The sequence below is a fragment of the Strix uralensis genome, chromosome 11 (assembly GCF_047716275.1).
Source record: "Strix uralensis isolate ZFMK-TIS-50842 chromosome 11, bStrUra1, whole genome shotgun sequence".
NCBI lineage: Eukaryota > Metazoa > Chordata > Aves > Strigiformes > Strigidae > Strix > Strix uralensis.
In genome coordinates this window covers 13,318,435-13,340,741 of record NC_133982.1, presented here as the reverse complement: position 1 = coordinate 13,340,741, position 22,307 = coordinate 13,318,435, and the positions used below count along the sequence as shown (strand labels likewise).

Here is a 22,307-nt window from a genome sequence, read left to right as displayed (position 1 = left end):
TGAAGACCCCTCAGGCTCTGACAAGCTTGAGAAGAGCTGATAACCTGCAGACAGATCAAGACTATTTGCCAGCACACCTTGGTCCAGACGGTGTGTGTTTCAGTCTGTCAGGCACTGCAAGCACAGGTGAAACATTACAGTTCGAACAGGACCTGCTTCTGTAGGAGTTCAGGAGACTCTTCCAGTGCTCATAGAAGGGACAGGATTTGGCCCAAACTACTTGGCACTGTCCCTCGATGGCAGAACTTGTTTTTACATCAGTTGGGATCAGCATTTGCCCACCATTTCTAACACCCTATAATTTATGATGTGAGAGGCATGAGTGAATATGATACCAAGGACTCTGTGCCAAGGTAACTTCCTTGATTCCAGCAGTTGTTTTTCCTCTGATCAGCACAGATCCTGCTGTTACCCAGCGGGCTGTTTGCAACCCCAATACACTTTGTTTAAAACCAAAACAAAATCTGAACTGTTCTTTGTCATCCCACACTGGTCTAGAAAGCAGTGCCAAAATCTCTTAATTGGAGGCTCTCTGGAGGAAACAGTTGTGCACTCTCACATATTCATGTTCTGCATGTTATGAAGATAAAAGAAGATTTTATTTGCCTTTGGATTAAAATAATGATAACGTTAATAACTGAAGCTTGAGAAGAGTCATAACTTCAAAGGCTAGGCCTGTATTTCACTCTGCCTAATTGTAGGCATTTAATGGAGCCTGTCACCGCAAAATCCCTCTGTAGTCAGCAGGAGAGGTGTGAACCTCCCAAAGGTTTAGGCTTGGTAGGATCCACATTTCCCCCGGAGGGGCTGAAAACCTTGCCTGTGAGGGAGCACAGTGACCGTGTTTTTATCTTGGGTGCTGCAAGAGAGTGCTTACTCCTAGCCTGCACATGAAGCATGCAGCGTGCCATGCCTCCCAGTCCACTCCCATTCCCGTTCCCATGCCTGCTCTCTGCCTGAAGCCATCTGGCAGCTCGCAGTGTGCGAAGCAGACGTGGCTGGGGTTCCTGGGCAGCCTCACAGCTGCCATCCTTCTGCTGCACAGTCATGCTTTTCAGCATACGCAGTGATCCCTGTGTGCAGTTCACACAGAGACACCCAGCAAGTTGGAGGTTCTCTCTGATGCTTTATTCACACACCTCTAATTTCTACTGGTCCTGTATATATTTTCTTCGCAAGCCTGTGCGTTAACCTGTGACCAAAGCAGAGTAGCTGTTATGTCAACAGTCCTGCCTCCTCAGTACTGTCCCTGCTAGCTGGGTATACTTTACAAAAAGCTATTTTCTTGTTCCAGTCAATACACTGCAATAAACTGCTGCTTTCATGAGTGTGACTATTTTCAGCCAGTGGATGCAGGTAGTGACTGTAGATGTATGAATGCACTAGGAGCTGTTGTTCTTTCTCAGTTTGTGTGTTCTCTTTTTGCTTGCTTGCTTTGAAGCACTCACAGCCACTGAGAGTGATGGCACGTTGCTGATGGAGCAGTATGTGCCCTGCCACATCTGTGCAGCTTCCAAACCAGAGGAGAATGAGTGTGGTGAGAAGGCTGAGGACGTGCAGTACTTTAACATGGAGGACTGTGTTCTGACTGCCATTGAGCTGGACTACATCACATGTCCTAACCACCCTGACGTCCCTGTTTCTCTCCAAGAGCTGGTCCCAGAGCTTTTCATGACTGATTTTCCTGCCAGGTAATGTTATTTGATAGTCTTTGGTTAAGTTTCAGCGTACCTATGTAATTCAGTTGGATTTTTTCCCTAAGTCATCTCTGCTAGAGGAACATACCGACCACAGGAAACAATTTCATCTGCTCTCAATCCCTGCTCTGGCAGTTCATCCTAAACTGCACTCCTGGTGATCAGCCACACTTGCTTAGACAATCGCTGTGTGCTGACCCAAGTCATCACTTCGGGGGTCCTTTGAGATCACCGTGGTGCAATGTGAAAGTGCCTTTTTAAAGCTGCAGCCGTCCTGCATTGCCCAGTACTCTGGCCAGAACTTTCTGTAGTTGGAGTCTTTCTGGGATCCCAGAAAAGAGATTTTAATATGGCAAAACCAAAAGGAAGTGCTGCTGCGTCACAAGATTGGCACTGAAATCACCTCTAGTTTTGAAGAGCCTGTAGGTGAGTGAATTTATATAGACACCACTAGAGAATTCACATTTTATTGAGGCTCCTGCTTGGCTGAGGGCTGTTGGATGTGTTGGAGTAGTGTGGCAGTCTTGAACAGCTGAAACAGCTCTTCCCTACCCATAGCAGCACTCCCAAATCTTTAAGCTGCTTAACTGCTTTCCCAGATGGGTTCAGTCTTATACCCCTTATTACTTAGTGTGCAGAGCAAGAGACCTCCTGACAGCAGGCAGGACAGGAGACCAATGTCTGTTTTGGTTCACACTCTCTCAGACCTTTCTGTGCCCAATGCAGAGCCGTGAGACCTCTAGACCAAGCCTGCTGGCTGCTGTTGGAGCTTTCTGTGCTCCCACTGGCCCCTGTTCCTTTCTTGGGGTCATTTTACTGGGCAAACACCCCATTGGCACATCACGACAGCCCTCCTTGCAGTGCTATCTCCTAGAGATTTATTTGACGGGTGCAAGGCGAGTGGAGATGTTTGAAGTGTGAACAGCTGTAAAAGTAGTCTCTGGAAGAGTGGGGAGATGATGAATTGCAGCCTGGGAACAGTAAGCTGATTTGAATAATCAGCTTTCAGAGTGTGGGGCTGTTCACAAGCATCCTGTCCTGCCTCAGTGGAGAGAAGTGGAACAGGAGGTAAATGAAGCAACAAAATCATTAATACAGATAAATAGTACAAATATCTGTACCTATGTCATCTGCTTGGAAAAGGAGCTTATGTGATTTCCAGATCTATTTGATTCTTGCAGGATAAATTGCTGCAGTAAAAAGCCCTTTTTGCTTATTCCCAAGTTACTTTTCCTGGGAGAAATCTGTTGTACAACACGAGCCAGCATAGAGTACATTGAGATGACCAAGGCAGTTTAAGTGATCCTGTCCTCTCAGTAGATAAGACAAGAACCTGTTAGGGATTTGTGAAAATGTAAATCACATTAAAAATGTGAATTTACGGTGTCTTTGAAACTTTTAATTAAAAAGCCCCAATCTCTTTTTGGCAGACTGTTCCTGGAAAATAGCAAACTGGAATGCAGTGAAAATGAAAACAACGTTCTTGGCCAGGGTGGAAGTGGGACCGTTATATATCGGGCACGATACCAAGGAAAACCAGTGGCTGTGAAGAGATTTCAGATTAAAAAATGCAAAGGTTCTCCCACTTCAGCTGCAGGTACAGTACACAGCATCGGTGTCAGGAATCGGCTCTTGCAGTCTGTGATCCCAAGCTAAGACCAAAGAACCTTCGCTCTCCGAAGTGCTGGCAGCACCTGTTTAAATACAGCTTTGAAATATATAGCAAAATTGATGTGTTTTCATGGAGGAGGAGGATACATCTTAGTGTCCTTCACAAAAGCACTTGTAACAGTGAAGGTCATTGGCACTGCAGGAAGCTTCTCTCCTGCAGGTCAGTGGGTGGACTTATTGGGTGCCAAGGCAGAGCCCTGACTGGGGTGGGAGGCAAGATTTCATCTCCAGTTCCCAAGCTATTTAGCAATGAGAAGTGTGGATTTGCATGGGTTTGCACTAAGGACTTGGGGGTCTCCACCTCTGAATAAGCCTTTTACTCCATCTGTGCCAGCAGCTACAGAAAGCAAACTGGAAGTTCTTCTCAGCCCACCAGCTCCTCCAGGCAGGGACAGGCTCTCCTACTGCCCGTGCTGTCTGTCGAGCCCAGATTTCCAGCAGAGCCTCAGTCCATGGGCAAAGGAAAGGGGGGAAGTGCCTCACTTCCCTCATTTTTGTCAGGGAAGGATTCAGAGCTGTGGAGGAGGCTAGCTGCTGTCCCAGTGACAAATAACCTTTGGAAAGACCAGACCTACCTGAGCAGCCTGTGGTGTCCCGTGGCAGAAAGTCAAGTCCTGTGAAGGGTCTCTCTTCTGGCAGGGCAGCCGGGAAAGAGTAGGGAAGACTCCTTCCACCAAAGGGTCTGCAATGTGAGATCCACGCCCAGAGAGTCCCTGCTTTAAAAAGCACAGCATGAGTTTTCCAAAATCATGCAAGTGATATATGAGAACAGCGTGTGCCAGACACACTCGAGGTTGGTGTTGAAGAACCGAGGGAGCACTTTCTTCCTGAGGCAGCCATATATATCCCACTTATAGCCAGTGTCTGTTAGTGGGTTGTGCATATATGAGGATGCAACTTAAAGCCTTGCTGTTGACATAACCCCACAACTTGCCTTCCTCCTGCAGCATTTGCTTGGTGATTAGCACCTTCCAAAGAGTTTCTGACTTGGTTTCTCAGCTGGAGAGTGAGAAGGGGTTTGTGTGTCTTGCCAGATACTATGCTGAAACACCTGAGAGCCATGGACGCCATGAAGAACTTCTCCGAGTTTCGCCAGGAGGCCAGCATGCTCCACTCGCTGCAACACCCCTGCATTGTCTCCCTCATTGGCATCAGCATCCATCCTCTCTGCTTTGCCCTAGAGCTGGCCCCTCTGGGCAGCCTCACCACTGTATTGTCTGAAAACTCCAAAGGTAAAAACAGGGTGACCCTCCTGGGAGAACTCATTCTCTGAGTCGTGATAGTGACAAATGGTCAACAATGTTTAAATCACTGCTTCATTTACTGGAGGGGATTTTTTTCCAGACTAGGGGAGGTGGGGGGATGGAATTGCTCTTAAACTGTGCCTTTGGGAACCTAGTAAAAATTGATGCTCAGGATTTTAAAAACTACTTTGGAAGCCTGGATTTTCAATTTCTCTGCAAATTAATAAGAAGTGCATCTCACTTCAGTGCTGCATGGGTAATGCTGTGTTCTTTCCCCTGCAGATGGGTGTCTGGCACTCTACATTCTCTCATAATTATCTGTATTTCTGTCACTGTCAAATGAATGACACTAATTCCTAGATAGGTTGAGGCCATCTGACCCTCTTGGCACCTTGGTTTTGTGTCAACTTTCAGTCAAACACTAATTTTCACCAGAAGATTTAGGGGTCTAGAAGTGAAAGGGTTTAAAAAAAGAATCTTAATAGAACCGTCAGACATGTGTAGTAACACGAACAGTGTCATTTCAAATCGTGGCATTGGGTGATGTTTTAAAAGGTTGTTAGTTATTGCTCTGGAGTTTAAAAGAGAAAGAGACCCAAAAAAAGATGTTATTGGAATTAGAAGAACTGAAGACCGGCTGTTCCTTTGTGCCAGGGTCTTCCTTTGTGCCGCTGGGACACATGCTGACACACAAAATAGCATATCAGATTGTAACAGGCCTTGCCTACCTGCATAAGAAGAACATCATCTTCTGCGACCTGAAGTCGGACAATATTTTGGTGTGGTCCCTGGACATCAAAGAGCACATCAATATCAAACTCTCTGACTACGGAATCTCCCGGCAGTCATTCCACGAAGGCGCGCTTGGCGTGGAAGGCACGCCAGGCTACCAGGCTCCGGAGATCAGGCCTCGAATAGTCTACGATGAGAAGGTAACTGTGGTGTATCCCTGCGTGACAGGGGTGGGTGGCTGGCTTCATGCATGGGGCTGAATTCCCTTACACATGCACGGTGTGCAGCACTAGCTTTCCTGCTGTGGCCTTCCTTGCTCTTTTCTTCACCTACCAAGGGAGGTTTGTCCTATTTTTTCTCTGTTTGTGCCTCTAGGTCGACATGTTCTCATATGGGATGGTCCTGTATGAGCTGCTGTCTGGTCAGCGGCCTGTGCTAGGACAACACCAGCTCCAGATTGCGAAGAAGCTGTCTAAAGGGATCCGTCCTGTTCTTGGGCAGCCAGAAGAGGTGCAGCTATATAGGATGCAGACACTCATGATGGAGTGTTGGGACACTAAGCCAGAAAAGGTACAAGACAACCCTCGTGACTAATGTTTTCTGACCTTGTAGCTACAGGGGATCTGGCAGCCCTCTTCATGCTGGACAACTGAGCTTGCTCTCAGTACAGCAGAACAGCTCGGTTGCCCATTTACCCCTCCTACTGAGATGGCCCAGAACTTCTATTGACTTAAATGAGAGTTTTATGAATGAAATGATGGCAGATTGCTGGCCTTAGACATCTGCAGTGACATGAAGGTCACTTGACGTCAATGGCAGTTAAGCTATTGATTTCACCAGGGCAAGACGTTACCCATAATTTCTAGAAACAGCTACAGTAACATGCTGGGAGTGTAACTACAAAGACTTCAAAAACCCTGAGATTATAGAAGGCGGTATGAGGAAGAAAAGTATTCAAAGAATGAGAAAAGGATTATGCTGCGTTATGTTTTTCATTAATTACAAGTTGGTGTTTCAGAGCTGCTGTCCTTCAAACAAAGGTCAGTTTGACTCACTGACAGCTACACACTGTCATGACAGTGGGTCAGCTTCCAAAATTCATAAACCTGAAGAAACTCATCAATAAAATGCGTAAGAAAATCACAGACCAAACCATGGAAGTATAGCAGAGGTTTGGCTTCAGCATCTTGGATACGGAGGATGCTAAAAACCAACGAGGTGGGATTTATAAGGAGAATTTGGTGGATATTTGAGAAAGCGGCAGAAGCATTTATTAAAGAAGGCTTAGTTCTTGGCTCTCTAGCTTTAATAAATAATGATTATTATGATTCTTTTATTTCATCTGAACCTCCAGCTGTCTTATGTGACATATGCCTTTCTCTTTTTCTCTCCCCACAGCGTCCACTGGCCATTTCTGTGGTAGGACAGATGAAAGATCCTACCTTTGCAACATTTATGTACCTGCTATCCTGTGGGAAGCAGTCTTCCTTCTTCTGCTCCCAAGGACAGGAGTACACTGTGGTGTTCTGGGATGGGAAGGAAGACACCAGGTGAGACGGCTCATATTAGTAATTTCTTTCTTTTGTTCTTTTTTCTTTTTACATAAAAATCCTTCAGTGTCTTCACTTATGCCTCTGGGAGGGAGGTAAAGAAGGTGAAAGTGAATTTGGGTGAATGCCAAGGATACAGTGAACTCTGTTTTCCCAAACTCTTTTAATTGGGAACAGTGGTTGCTTTATAAAGGATATTTAATGAGCTTAACTCTGCTTCAGTTAATATGAGGAGAAGATTAGGGCAGTGTAATGATTCATACACACAGGATGAAGCATTTGCACATGAGAACAGACGTGTTCTGCCTTTCCTAATGAGGCCATTTAACACTAAACCTTTCCTAATTGAGACTGCAGTTCCATCTCGGTTCTGCAAAGCAATTAAGCACATGCTTAAATCCTATTGAAATCATTGAGAGTTAACCACACGCCTGAAGCTGTGTGTGCATCCAAGTGTATACTGCCAGTAAAATGTGTGCTATACTGAATAGGCATGTGCTTTAAATGTTATTAAATTGTGACTGAGATGATGGTATTTTGCTCAGCCACATGTGACCCGTGGCTAGTTAGGTTTATTTTTATGGATGTTACTGATTTTTATAGCCCCAGTCTTATTTGGAAACATCCACAAAGTGATATGAATTTTATATTAATGTGTTCATTATTTGTAACCATTAACCTAATGGGAAAGATACGTAATTTGTTCATGAACAGTTTGCTTTGCTATTTGTGGTGCCTGGTCAGTCGTTCAGTGCAGACAGTATAACTGTTCCGGCTAAAACTGGTGAAACACATGGGACTCGCAGATGTATTTTGAATACATGGACGTTGTCCAAATATTCACAGCAATATGTCTCAGTGAATCTGCTTCCTGACTGGACAATCCACTTGCTGGACTGCTGAGTAACAAATTACTTATATGTGACAGATTTCAGGATGTGTAATTGCTTGTGCCACAGTTGGTAAAACATCTGGGGCTCGCAGATGTGGTTTTGAATATCCAGTTATTGTTCAAACATGCAAACCCAATCAACTTTCCAACCCCCAAACAAACAAAATCCTTTTAGTTACAGAAATATTAATTAGTCATATTTATAAATTATTTTATCAGGTTACAGATCTTTGCTTTTATTTGGAAGAGTCGTGCTCTTCTGTTTATGTACTAGAATAAGTAATTAAGCCAGATAATACTGAGACAGTGAACTTGGAGAACGAGCACATATTCTCTTGAGAACCTGATGGGCAGGATGGGCTAAGACCTCCCAGCTATTAATTACTGCTATTCAGCTGGAGCTATTTGTCTCACAGCTGAATTATAGTAACAGACCATGTAAGTTCTCCTAATCCGTTTCCACACAAAGTCAGATAGCTGAGTTTAAATCTTCACAGAAGCCATTGTGTATCTGCCCCCTGAGGAAGAACTGTGGCACATCTGCATTTCTTTTCCTTTATGAAGACCATTTGGAGGGGTGGAGAGCCTCGCAGCATCGTCCACATCTGGACAGTCGTGTTATGGCTTGGCCAAAAGTGCAGAGTACTGTCCTGTAGCAGTGTGCAGGCTGAATGTTGGCTGTAGAAAATTGTTATTTGCTCCTTTCAGAAACTACACGGTGGTGAATCCAGAGAAAGGAGTCATAGAAGTGGAGAGGATGAGCTGCCCGGGGATGAAGCTATGCTGCCAACTAAAATTTCAGAATGCCCTTTGGGCTGCCACAGAGGTGAGCGTTGTCTGCACTTCAGCGCCCCGCTCAAGGGGGGCCTCGTTAGAAGAGACACAAGTGAAGAGAAAGAGCCTATTAAATTAGTAAAGCTAAGAGTGTTTGAGACAATGGAGGTCTCAGATGAGCAGCGTGACTTTGCATCTGCTGTCTCTGGGTGTATTGTTTCTGCCTGTTACTTAGCTGATACCTAGATCAAAATCGTGCCTCCTGGTGTTCAAAGCAATCGTGGGAACCTCGGCTTTCCGAGCCGAAACTTTCCAGACTGTAGCCTATCTGTACCCAGAGTTTCATCTGGGAAATGTCCTTATCTGTAAGCGATAAAGGAAGCAGTGAAAGAAACCATGCATTTAAGGGTGGGGTTTTGAAAGAGGCCCAAGGGATTTGAAAGTTGGTGGGAAATGGGTACCCAAGATTTGTGTTCGCTGTGGAAAACTGTAGCTAAAAAAATAAGAGTGAGAGAGCATGGCTGATTTGTCCCTCAGAGCCCCTGTCCTCCCATCAGAAAGGGCTGTGTTAACTGGCAGCCGGTTCTGATGCAATCATTTGACACAAAACAAACAAAAAATAGCTGAAACAAATTGAAATGTTCCTGAAGTTCAGTGTTTCAGAGTGGGGAAAAAAGGCCCCACTTGCTGAATAAATAATTTGTGTTGGTTAATTCACACCACCCTAGTATGGATGCTGTAACTGAGTGAGAATATAGATCTTTTTCTCCCCATAAGAAAAGTAGATATTTGACTTTTTCTGTTCCAGAACAGAGGTAAAGTTCAAATGCTCCAATTTTTTTCATAACAATGAGTATAGAAAAATTAAAATTAAAAAATCTGAAAGCATTGTATTTCCAGCTTTTTGATCGAAATGAAATGTGTTGCTATTCCTGAAACTGGGTGCTCTATGTCAGGTTAGTAGATTTATGCAGTGTAGAGCAGGAATAACTCCACATACAGTGTAATACTAGCTTTCCTTGAATTGACAGATTAATGCAAAATAACATAAAACATGTTTCAATTGTCCTGGCACATTTGGGATTTGTGCAGTCAGCGATGTCAAATGCTACTTTTATATGTGGTGATAAAACACCTGCAGTGGTGATTTTGGTGGCTTTTGGATAGTGCATATATTGCCCACAGCTCATTCTGGGGAAGGCTGTACATGCTTTCTACCCAGAGACAGGGCAAATGCTCTCCAGGGAAAACAAAGAGAAATCCAGGCTTTGGATATTGAAAAAAAAAAAAAAGTAAAAATTGTTTTTGGAACCAATTTGATCTTGTTCAGGTGTCAAAGTAGGAAAAGCATGAAAGATGATTGAAATTTATAGAATTTGATGTGCTCTTTCACAGGACCAGAAGATTTCTGTGTACGGGTTGCAGGGCATGTGTCCTCTAAAGACTCCACAGAAGGGTTTAGACACTCCTGCTACTGTGAGCTGCTTTCTAGTAATCCCTGTCGTCAAAAAGGTAAGGAGGAACCTAAAGGAAAAGGGGCTTTAGTGAGATTTTTTGTGTGGTTTGTCACTACCTAGTGTTGAAGGACTTTGCAATGCCCAGGAACATTTTGGCAGTATGAGGAGAAGGTTTCCAGGTCTTTGTGCCTCTGTCAGAAGACGGAGGTTGGGGTAAGAACCTGAGTCAGGAGGCCAAAGCTGGCACTTCCAGGCCTGCTGGGAAAATAGTCAAAATAGATCAAATTCCTCTGCAAGGAAGTTTTCCAGCTGTGTTTCCACATCACTGGAAGACAAGGTTTAGGCTGATCAAGCAAAGGAGAGAGGACATGAAACAGTAACTAGAATAGAGATTTGTTAACTGCTAATGCGGGACTTGAGTGTATCCTAGCTCTTGTACCCACCCTTTTCCTGGTGTGTGTGCATGCTGTCATTTGTGCACAATCATCTTTAATATTATCTAGGCTCAGCCACACTTCTTTTTTGGTGTTGAATGAGAACACTTAGATAATACAGCTCTTACAGGTGATACAGCTCTTATGGGTAATACTCTTATGGGTAATATGATTAATTACTCTTATGGGTAATAACAAAATTTACATACTATCTGTCTAGTTCTGGAATTGCTAGCATCCAGTTACTGGCAAGAGAAATCTGACCATGAATGCCTATTGCGGGCAAGTCTTGGGAGATGTATAAAAACTGTTTTCGGGCTAAATTACCTCCGGTTTGCTTACAGCCACCTCAAGTAAAAACATGTAATTATGTTCCAACATTATGGGTAGCTGTGTAGTTTTTGCAAATGCCAGCAGACTGGTATGTGTCTAAAAGCTCAATATGGAGCAGCTCTCAGAGCGACAGTGGAGCTGTTTTATACCACTCTGCGTTATTGTCCATTTCTGGCTCGTTTGCTCAGACTGCTGCATCGCTGCAAACTGAATCCGAGGCAGATGGTTAGTGTAAGGTGTACTGCTGCACTTCCAAACATGGTGTAAGTAGGACTGAAGTAGGGCATAGAGCTAAAGTTGGCACAGGAGTAAAACTCACCCGCCGGGAGGCTGCATCTGTCGGCTTTCTTTGGCTCCTAGACCTGCAGCGTTTCTCCTCCGTGGAGTTTCATTTCTGATGCGTAGGGCAAATTTCTTTTTCATGCTGCCTGAGGTTTTGTCCAGGACAGTCGAACGAGTCTTTCACTTTCAGCTTTTCCACTGTCATACAGCTTGCAAAGCCATTCCTTAGGGGTTACGAGTGGCTTTATGTCTCCTGGTTTCTATTTTCAGTTTGTGGCTTGCCTAGAAAATGTCATAAATAATGCCAGGCCCTACAATAGTAATATTGAGTCTAGACACCTCCCTTCCTCCCCCGACCCTACCCAACCTTCCAGAAATCCACATCCCTTCGGCGCACTCCTTCTTAGTTTATTGGACTTACTTTTTCCTCTCTCCTTTCTATGAATGAGTTTGGCAGTGAAATAGCCAGAGCAGCAGCCATAGGGATGTGCAGACCAGGTTGGCAAGAAGCTAAACCATTTTTCGAAACAGCCAGTTCTTCCAACAAAGCTAAGTGGAAAGCTTGCACTTGTCAGACTCACTGTACGGCACAGGGAGCTGTATCAGAGTTATCACACAGTCATTATTGTCCAGTGGAGAAGAGAATTGCTCGCATTTCCCTGGGAAGAAAGCCTTTAACTGATGAGATGTGAGGTAACTTGCAGTCAGCGAATTGCCGAGGGATGTTGCTGGGAAGGGGAATTCTTTACGACTGCCTTGGGAAGACTGATCCAAAAGAAATAGTTTCCAAAACTTGGTTTCTCATCCAAAGGAAGCATCATGGAAATTTAAAAGCAGCAGAGAGGGGCCCAGAATCCAAAACTCACCCGCCAAGGAAAAGTCTTGTACAATTTAAGCTTTTTTGTTGCATGCTTTCTGTCACCAGTATCATTGTTTTTGGCAAACAATACAATTTTCAGTAAATTTTCCTTTGGGAAAAAAACAAATAAGCAAACAAACAGGTTAAAGAGAGCAAAACAAGATGCTTTCTGAATTGGTTTGCAGCATTCTTACAAAGAGATGTTGAGGGAGAGAGAAATTTGAATGGGTGCAAGCCTCTGGCCTCTTGCAAAAACCTGGAACACACGAAAACAAAAGCTGCATTTAAAGGCTGCAGCCTGCCGCGGCGTTCAGTGCCAGCAGTGCCAGACCCTGCGGGGAAGAGAGGAGGAGGTGACCGAGGCTGTGGTGTCGGGGGCTGTATTTTATTTTTTTTTTAACCTGCTCGCAGCAGCCATCCTGGCGGCTCCGAGCCTTGTGCTGTCCTTAGCTGCGAGGACAGGACGTCTGGAGCCAGCTCATCTCCTGCACATCACATACCGTCACAGCCCTGCTCAGAGGCCTTCCTCCCTGGCACAGCAGGACTTCTGGCAGGACGGAGACTTCAAATGCAGTTTTGTTGCTGTGTGTTTTTGTTGGCTCTTTGTGGAGCCCAAATGTTGAAAATGAATTCTGAGAAAGTTACTTAAGGTTTCTGGAGGCTGCTGCCCTGCCTGCCTTTGGTCACTGTTGTAATACCCGATTTGGAGAGTTCTGCCTGGCTGCCTGGCTGCACCGGCACCTAATAAAGTCTGGTGAGTCGGTGGCATCTGTGGGTGGGTGGCCTTTGCTGTGCTCTTCTGTGAAATGGGTCACTCCCTCGTCTCGGTCAGGCGAGGAATGGCAGGTTGAGGGCATTTCTCAGCATGTGAGTTCCTACTCCTCATTTCTTAAACAGATAACAACCGGCTGGGTAGAAACAGGCCCCGATAGCCAAGGTAGTGAGTAATAAGTGCCCCAAAGTATAAAATATCTTCCAGATTTGCTTCCACCATTGTGCTACTCCAGACAGGCTAGAATTTGGCAGAGTCAGTATTACTGGTAAAGCTGGGTGGGGATCACTGACGCAGCTCTGCCTGGTTATGGTGCCGATTGCTCAGTGCTGGGGAAATTTGGCCTATGGAACCCAAAAGGGAATCTGGATTCTGTTCTGCAGTAAATGACACTAATCAAAGAAATCAAAGTATTTTTTTATGAAAATTTTTTTGTGTGCTTGGATAATTCAGCATTTTCAAATCAAATGAGACAAAATTATAGAGATCTCTGAAGACTTTAATAGTGTCCTGTGTCACGCTAGGAGCAGTTCAGGTTGACATACCCACATTACAGTTAACTTCAGATGTTCCCATTTCAATTTAAATTTTCCATTTTTAGTAAGAAATACCTATTGTGCAGAGTCCTTTGGACTGAAGAAGTTGGACCATTTTCACCAGAGCAATGTGGGCTGTTCTGCTTTGTTTTGTTCTGTTTTAAATAACTGAACTCCTTTCCAAAGAAGAAGTAACCCAAAACCCAGCTTGTGCAAAGCATCGTGCCATCTTCCAACCTACTGATGCAACTCCCTGGCAAACCCCTATCCAGGAGCCTTTGCACCAGATCCACATGGCAGTGGGGACATGGCACTGAACACTTCAGACCATTTGGGTTTCTTTTAATTAGTGGTTAGAGAATTGGGACTGGACTGAGTTAAAGTCCAAGTCCCATTTCACAACTTTCCACTTGCTTCCCTAGTTTTTCCCATTACAGTAAAATTGTGCCGTGGTTTGGATTAGTCATATGGGCTCAGCACACTCATGGGTTTTACTCATACTTTGTATGCAGATGGTGTCTTTTTGTCCAAGACTCTTAATGAGCCTTGCAAACAGTGCTATCGATTAAACTAATGCTTACCCCTACGCTATCTGCCCCTTGATATCTCAGAGCTATTCAAGATACTGATTTTGGCCTCTATGGACTTCAGCAGCCTGGGAGCTGTCTTCTAGGCCTGGCACAGCCACGATCCCTGGAAGGGCACAGGCTTTCCCTTAATTTATGAGCAGCAAGGGGTGGCACCGCATCCCCATCCCATCTCACGGAGGCAGACAGCGTCGCTGGCGTCCCAGGCACACCAGGAGGCAGGGCTTTCCACCATGCCCGGACTGCGGAGGGATGAGGTTGTGTCGGTTCAGCTGGCAGTGCTCTGTCTGGTTCTGTTCGTTTTGCTTTGCTTAGTCCGGCCAGATTGTAACAACAGCAAGAAAGCCCTGGGCAAAGGGTCTTTTTTTAGAATTTATTGCTCCATGGAGAGGAAATAGGCCTTTGAGGTAGGTATTGTTTTATCTGCTTCACAGATGGGGGAGTTTCTGGTACAGACCCAAGGTCATGGGGAGTTTTGTTCCCAAGAGATCCATTCCCCAGTCTGTTTAACAGCATTTTCTACTGCTGTGATGAGCTGGAGGGGTCGGAGACCCGGCGAGCCATGGCCTCACCAGCTCCTGTCCACGGGCCGTGACAGTATCCATCGCAGCAGTGCCGCAGAGCTTGACGCCAGCCGCTGCTCCCTCAGCCAACACATCTGTACCTTTCGGGGCAGGTTTTTAACTACCTGCAGAATTGTTCATGGCACTTGGCAGCCACTTTGCTGAACTGCTGCTGCTTCTGTGCCCTTCGCTGGGATGTCTGTGAGCTGCCAGGGATCCCAGACCCAGAGCACGTCCTTGGGAGGAGCAGTTCTGTCAAAGGAGCAGACATCGGATGCAGAGTGATCACTGTATGCTCTTGCTGGCGAGAGGATTGTCTCCCTCTTTCCGTTTTTACTTCATTTCTTCCATTCCTCTCCTACCTATACTGATAGCAATAGCTTTACTCCTTTTTGGAAATGAGCCGGGTTTCTACAGCTGGATTCCTAGGATCATGATGGCTGTCTCTGAACATACTCCAGCTTGAATTTGTTAACCTTCGAGGCAGGCTGCCAGGTCTGTCTGTCCTCCCTTGCCAATAAAGAGAGAGGTAATACTGGGTGAGAGGAGTATGCCTCTGCAGCAGCTTCTATGTAATGACTTCTTTTTATGTTGCTGTTATCGCTGAGTGATTTGGGGTAAGTTACTAGTGTACTCGCAGGATTGTAAAAGGCAGCCAGAGCCTCTGGGATCGAAAGCTTTTGTATTGCAGAGAAGTAAGGAATCTGAATAGCGAATCTGCTGTCTTTCTTGCAGAACTCATATGTGGTGCTGGCCGGCTTGTCGGATGGACTTGTAGCGGTGTTTTCAGTGTCCCAGGGTATCCCAGGGGACAGCTGCTCCTACCTGTGCTCCCACACAGCAAACAGGTCCAAATTCAACATTTCTGATGACGACCCCCGGCAGAACCCGTACCCCGTGAAGGCCATGGAGATCACGAACAGCGGAGCGGAGGTCTGGTACAGCAACGGCCCCGGCATCCTCATCATAGACTGCGCCACAATGGAGATCAGCAGGAGGCTGGAGCCCTTCAGCCCACCGTCGGTGATCACATCCATCGCCTGCAACTCCGAGTGTCACGGGGAGGAGGTGGTGTGGTGTCTGGACGATAAAAGCAACTTCCTGGTGATGTATCACGTTACCACCTACCAGCTCTGCGCGCGCTACTTCTGCGGAGACTGCAGCCCCCTCAGAGACATGTTTACAATCCAGCAGCCTTCGGCAGCCATCCCAGCTACAGCACCTCTAAACCACAAAGCGATGGAGAGTAACCCGCTGGCGGACATGAGCATTATCTACAGCCCAGAGGTTGGCACCCAGATACTAAACCACCAGGACTCGCTCACAGATTATTGCTCTGTGTCTTCCTACTCCTCCTCGCCTCCTAACAGGGTAACCCGGTGCCCCTCCAGCCTACCCAGCTCGCCCATGAGCTCTTCCAGTGCACCACTCTCTGCAGATTTTGAGGAGCCTGACAAATTTCATGAGCTGAAGCCTTCCCTGGATCATGATGCTGTGCCTGTGGGTGACAACACGCAGCATCTCCAAGCTGTCAAGATTCTTCCAGTAAAAGACCTCATATGGATCCCCAGGTAAGTGGGTCATTTATCAAAGCAACTTCATTAGAATCCCTCCTGGGCTGAACATGAGATTAGCTCAGGCTAATTGAGGAGCTTTTGCATTCCCAGTATGATTCACCTGGCCAGAAAGTCAAATTACCATTAAGAAATTTTGCTCCCAGTACAATGGTACGTCAATTTTCTACCCCTTTTTAAAGATATCTTGTGTTGAGCAGAATGGCTACATCTAAGATCTTGCCAGATTGATTTCAGCAGAATGAGAAGGTGGGTGGTAAGACTCAAAGCCCTGTTTCCCCAGCTACTGAGGAAACAAAGAACAGCAGGCAGCTTCCTTGCTCAGATGCAACCCTGGCAAGTCCTGTTGCCTCCTGTTGAGCTGGTGGAAACCACCGGGAATCTGATTTTGCCTGTCATGGGGGCTCTCACTGTGGTGGCTTCAGGATGCCCCTCGGTGGCATTGCAGTGCCCCATTCCCTGCAAAGGGTCATGTAACTGCAGGAGGGATTGCAGCAGAGGGGATGGATATCCAGCATGGGTCCTTCTCAGCTGTCATTAGTCCCCATTGCTGAGTACCTGTGACATCTCCCTCGTTTCTCTTCTAGGAGAGGAGGGGACATCATCGTTATTGGACTGGAGAAGGAATCCGGCACCCAGCGGGGCAGAGTGATTGCTGTGCTGAAGGCTGGGGAACTGGCTCCCTACGGGTGAGGCTGACTGGGCAGTGCCCATCACACCAGTTTCTGCGGGCAGAAGGGGACTGGGTGGTTCTGCAGGCTGCGGGGGCTTTTGGGAGCTTCCTCTTGGCTTCCAGGAGCATCTGAGAAAGTCACAGCCGGAGGAGATGTGTCTGCTGGTTGCCCATCGCAGCATGTGCGTGGTCTTAGAGCGTGACAGACGGGGAGGGGAAGGCACTGCCACCACGGTCTGGTCTCCAAAAGCCACAGAGACCAACTACCCCCGTAATGAGACAGGCAGCACTGGCTTGCACAATGCGATAAACGTCGGTCTGATCCTGCCTGGTGCTGACTCCTGGTGCTCTGGGGGCACCTGGCAGAAGCTCGCTGGAGCTTGGCAGACTCAGGCCCTGCGTTAAGAACAAGAGGTGTATTTATGCAGAGTGCGGTGCTTGTCTGTGGCTGCATTCACGTGGGTCAGGTTGACGTTCTGGCTCTAAATGAGCACCTTTGTGCTGTCGGCAGTGACGGGCCGGGGCAAGGCTCCTGGAGCACAGGGGAGAGCAGTTATATACATTAATTTAAAACGTTTCATACAGCAAACGAGAGTCCAAGTAAGCAAAGAGCTGCTAGAGAGATGGGGGTGTTCCTGCTGATCACTTAAATACCAGTCTGGGATTGTACTATTTATGTCCAAACAAATGGAGGTTAAGGAGCCCTAAGGATTATAAATGATCATTTATTACCACTGGGCAAACACAAGAAGAGATCAAAGTGCTCTTGCCATTCCCTCCACTTGCTAACTAAGTGTCTTTATCAGTTAGTTGGGGGTAGAGTATTCTCTTCATTCTTCACAGGTACTCTTAGGCTAATTTGGCTTTACCCAGATTACATGTGGAGTTAAGGTGAAGTGACAGGGCCATCCCAGACTTGTCCTACGTTGCTGTCTGTCAGCCTTGGCTGGATCAGGCATGGTGGCTGTTGACTCGCCCTGTTTTACCAGCAGGATAAAGACCAACTGATAGTGCCTGACTCCTCCAAGTGCAGAGCAGAGGAGGGAAGTGGCTTCTTAGGGGCAGTTTGTGATAAAAACCAGCTGCCAAGGACAGCGCTTGCTGCCAGTGCTCCCTGTCTCGGGGCCTTTCTGGGGAAGTGGTTTGGGGCCAGCCTTCCCCCATCTGCTATCAGTGGTAGAAAGAGCCCAACAAGGGCTGGACTCTCTCCCTTGAACCCTGCAAGGACAAAAGTGTCACCTTCTGCCTGGCCACCTCCCTCTGGGGTATCTGCAGGGCCAGCTTCAGCCACTGTTCTTTGATCAGGTAACATGCTTGGAGACCACGAAGGGAAGCACAGGCACCGTGACACTGTCATGCAGGATGACTCCTGCACAAACCTTGCGGACCCCAGGGCTGTTGCCGTAGCCCTGCCTGCTGCTCGGGACAAGGGGCTCGTGCCCTGAGCTGGCAGAGCTGGGCTCCATCCCGCTTCCACGCCGTACTTCAGGCTGCAGAAGCTCTCGGCAGCCTGTTAGCGGTGGCACGATGGAGCTGTTTTGAAAATGCCCAGCTGGCAGCAGGCAAAAGAGTCTGTGCTTTAGCAAATCGGGAGATTAACAGCAGCTTCAAAATGTCGTGGCAGACTTAAACACCCACCTTCACGTTTAGGCACCAGAATCCCTTTAAAAAATCTTTTCCCATGTCACTGAGCCGCTTGCTTTTGCTGTGACACCATTTCTGATCCCTCTCTTTGTTACGTTCTCCTTTCTCAAGGATTTGCAGCTTATAAAAAGAGATTCGGTAGCTGGAAAGGAAAACTTGTGAGTCAGTGCCTCCCAGCTGGGCGGCGGTGTGCGGTGCTAGCAGAGCTGCTCCCCGCTGTAACGCCCTTCTCTGCTCTGTTCTGCCTTTCCCAGGGTGCTGGTAGATGCTGCTCTCATAGCAAAGGACACAGTTGTGTGCTGCTTTGAGAACGAAAACATGGAGTGGTGCCTGGCTGTCTGGAGGGGCTGGAGCGCCAGAGACTTTGACGTTTTCTACCAGGCCTACGAAGAGCTGGGAAGGCTTGAAACCTGCATGCGAAAAAGAAGGTAGTGGTTGTGGCGCTGGGAACCTGAGGCTCGACGAGAGACGGAAGCGTCCTGCTCTGAGCGCGCCTGGACTCCGAGACACAGCCCCGGAGAGGGAGGGGACGGGGGGGATGCGTGGGGGGAGCGTGCGTCTGGTTTGCTGCTAAGGAGCACTGCGGGGTTCCCGTGGCTGGAGCCCCGGCAGGGCTTTCGGGGATTGTAGAACCCGGTGTGAGCAGGGCAGGGACGAGCCCGGGGGCTGGGGCCGTCTCTCCGCACTCTCGCTCTGTCACACGCTCCCCTGCACTAGTCGAGAGCAGAAGGTGGAGGTGGCTGCAGTTCTCATGCCTCTTATTTCCAGTTTCTTCTTCCTCGTTTTGAATTCCTTCCTCACCTTCAGCATGCCCTGGCTGCTGCTGCTGCTTTTATAGTGTGTTTTGTCAGCCAGGAGAGCTCCGTTAACCTCGGCGGGCTCTGTCCTGGGAGCCTCAGCACGTTCCAGTCCCCACTGCCTGCTGGCCGGCGGTGCGGCTGGCTGCGGGATCCTTCACCCTGCTCCGGGGGAAACGCATCTGCCCGAAGCCCTGGGGCTGCCACCCACATCCCTGCAGGGCTGTTAGAGGCTACTTCAGGTGTAGCCCCTGTTGTAGAGACATCCGGGTGTAAGAACCAGCAATAAGCTTTGGCTGGCCACTGCGTTTCTGGTTCCTAAAAGCTATTGTGGTACAGTGTTACTGTGAGAGAGCTAAAATAATCTGCCAAGAATACTGCACAATCTCGGTAAGCGAGCGAGCTATTTAATTGCACGGTTGCAAAGTCAATTGTAAGTAGAGCTGATGATACAAAGCAAAGCCATTTGGTTTGACAGATACTTCCTGGTGTAAGGAAGGGAGCCCTGTGACCGGGAAGGTTTATAAACTGTCTTTTCTCCACTCCTCTTGGTAAATGCACTCTGGAGTATCGGGAACACAATAAGCTTAATTTGCCTGTGTATCTGTGCAGCTTCCACTCACCACAGCATTTATTTTATCTTCATTAGTGGCCTGGGATGATGTATTGGCTCTGAATACAATTGCACTTAGTTATCCCAAGCATGTACAGCAGTGTAAAAAGTGAGCCTGGCTAAGCACCCTGTAAAAAGGTGTACAGTTTGAATTTTGGACCTTTTTTTTTTTTTTTTTTTTCTATCCCAAGAAACTTGTGTGAGCATCGGCAAGGCTGGCCAAGGCCGAATGGGCAGGTTAACCCTCTGGTTCACATTTCTGTTGCAGGCTGCTAAAATATCCTTCTTCAGAAACAAAGCGTATCTTAAAGTAAACCAATTTCTCCCCACAACGACACTGCGTTGGTGGCACTTTTTATTGGCAACCCACGCCTGCATCAGCTGCGGAGTGTTCGGGGTTTGCAGCGCCTGATTGAAAGGTGTGTCCTGGTGAGCACAGCCTGAGTCGGGTGTACAAGTACAGTCTGTCTCCTGCCCCTTACCTGTCTCTGTCCCCCTGCGGCTCCTGCGGCAGCAGCTTTGCTCTCCCTCGCCAGGACAAGCTCTCCCACCTGCTGTCTCACAGGCAGGGAGGAGATGGCTCAGCCCGTTGCTGCCGCTGTGCTTTGACAGGCATTGTCAGAGCTGCCCGAGAGCTCATCCTGACCCCAGTTTAGCTGTGAAATAGCTGTGTCTGTGTCAGGGCTAATTAACTGCATTTTCCCTGAAACCGTGTCACCCACCTCCCAGGCCTGCGCTGGCCACACACACCCCTCACCTGAGCTGGGCTTTAACCACCTCACGGTCGCGTTTTCCGGGTGCCAGACCCGCGTGTAAACACGCATGTACTGCTCTGTGATGCTTGAAGCCCCAACGGGCTATAAAACGGTTGGTACTTTCCTTCAGCCTTGCAGGTTTTCTTTGAGAAAACAGTATCTGCGAGAGCCTCAGCACGCACTTATCCTCCCTCGCCAGCAGCCCCAAAGTGCCTCCAACGCCGGCGTGGGGTCGTGCCCCCCCACGGGCTCCCCAGCACCCACAGGGTCAGCTGGAGCTTCTCCCAAACCTTCGGTGGGCACCGGCCGAGGCCCCACCACAAAAGGGGCTTTGTTCTGCTCGCCGCCGCGCGCTCCAGGGCCGTTCTTGCACGCAGCCGTCACGCACACCCTCCTCCCCCAGCACACCGAAACGTCCCTGCGCCGAAAACCTGCTGCCACCTTCGCCAGCTGGGTCAGGATGGTGGGAGAGAAGCAAATGTCGCTGCACGGGGGGCAGGGGAGGTCCCTGCCACAGGGATGGGAGCGAGGGTGTCCCAAAACCCCTGGGAACACAGCGGGTCGGTTCCTGAAAGAGACTGAGAGCCTGAATGCTGCTACCCTGGAATCAGGACAAAATCCGCCCCCCCCCAACCCCTGCTTTCAGCAAACCTGAAACCTCGTTAGCACAAGGCTCCATTAAGTGAGCAACACACGTGCTGCGGGAACAAATCCCAGGGGTAAAAATAAACAGGAATTAAAATTAAAAAAAACAAAAAACAAATGACTGGCTCAAACCGTTTAAGTGAGATTTCAATGCTCGTTCCGGCCGCACTGACTGCAGGGCCGGGTGAGGGGCAGCCTCCATCCCTGGGGAGAGGGATGGGGTCAAGGCCAAAGGCAGGAAAAGCCCTGAAAACCCAGAAACAAGGGGCTGCCTCAGCCCCCGGCACTGGTGGTAAGTCCCCGTTACTGCTGCTTGGCCCGGGATTGCTGCCTATAGCGCGGGCCTGTATTTTAGTTCAGCTTCTAACAATAAGCCCGAGCAGGGGCCTGGAGGGGGGTTATTCCTTCAGCTGCTGGAGGAGAGACGAGAAACCAGCTCAGTTTTATTTTGTCAACGTCAGGTCCCCCCCAGCCCCTCTGGGAGCAGCGGGAGCACACTGAAAGGGCTCGGCACTGGGAGGGAAACGGATGCTCTCAGATGAGATTAACCCCCCGCACCGGCAGCGGGAGGACGGCGGGTGCCAGGGCCGTTAATTACTCGCTGAGGAAGCAGAGACACGCAGGACCCGCCACCACCGGGATTAATTGAGCCATCAGTGCTGGAGCCCCCGCTCAGCCACGGCTGCCCAAAGCCCCTGGCTTCGACCCCACACCCAGCTGCCTCCCGCGAGCAGGGAGCCGCACGCTGCGCCCCGGCGTTCTTCCCTGACGTGCTGGGCTGTCCTTTACCTGCTTTAAAAGAAATAAAAAATAATTGCTATATCTGGACAGCGGTTCTGGCTGTCTCTTGGCTGTTATCGGGGCAGTGAGTGGGATGCAGGGTCAGGTCCTGCAACGGAGAACAACTGCCGTGCCCCATACCCGGGTCCTGGTGGGGCTCAGGGCACAGCCTGGACGTTTTGGAGGTGGGTGTGTGTGGGGGGGGGTGTGTGATGTGGACACCATCTCCATCTCCAAGGCCCCACATCCTGGTGCTCGCTCGGGGCAATCTGGGGACTCGGCACAATCCCCCAGCGCTGCGGGCGCACTGGCCCCGCCAGCCTGGGGCTGCCCGAAACCAACCGTCTCCTCTGTGTGCAGAAAAATGGGGCAGCATTAAAACTAATTCTGCTAGAAAATGAAAGAAGGGCCGGTTCTTTGCCCCATTGCTCACACTGTCCTGG

At 48.3% G+C, this 22,307-nt stretch overlaps 1 protein-coding gene across 1 annotated transcript in view; it reads left to right on the top strand.

Annotated features, from left to right (window-relative positions):
- Positions 1–21,917, top strand: part of LRRK1 (leucine rich repeat kinase 1) — an 80,234-nt gene extending 58,317 nt beyond the window's left edge. Inside the window, exons 23-33 of the mRNA XM_074880638.1 lie at positions 1,442–1,691; positions 3,128–3,294; positions 4,403–4,600; positions 5,267–5,544; positions 5,720–5,914; positions 6,743–6,894; positions 8,495–8,612; positions 9,956–10,072; positions 15,119–15,954; positions 16,545–16,646; positions 18,529–21,917. Coding sequence (XP_074736739.1) covers positions 1,442–1,691; positions 3,128–3,294; positions 4,403–4,600; positions 5,267–5,544; positions 5,720–5,914; positions 6,743–6,894; positions 8,495–8,612; positions 9,956–10,072; positions 15,119–15,954; positions 16,545–16,646; positions 18,529–18,706 — 2,591 coding nt within the window. The 3' untranslated portion in view covers positions 18,707–21,917. The remainder of the gene's footprint in view (positions 1–1,441; positions 1,692–3,127; positions 3,295–4,402; positions 4,601–5,266; positions 5,545–5,719; positions 5,915–6,742; positions 6,895–8,494; positions 8,613–9,955; positions 10,073–15,118; positions 15,955–16,544; positions 16,647–18,528) is intronic.
- Positions 21,918–22,307: the final 390 nt, after the last annotated feature.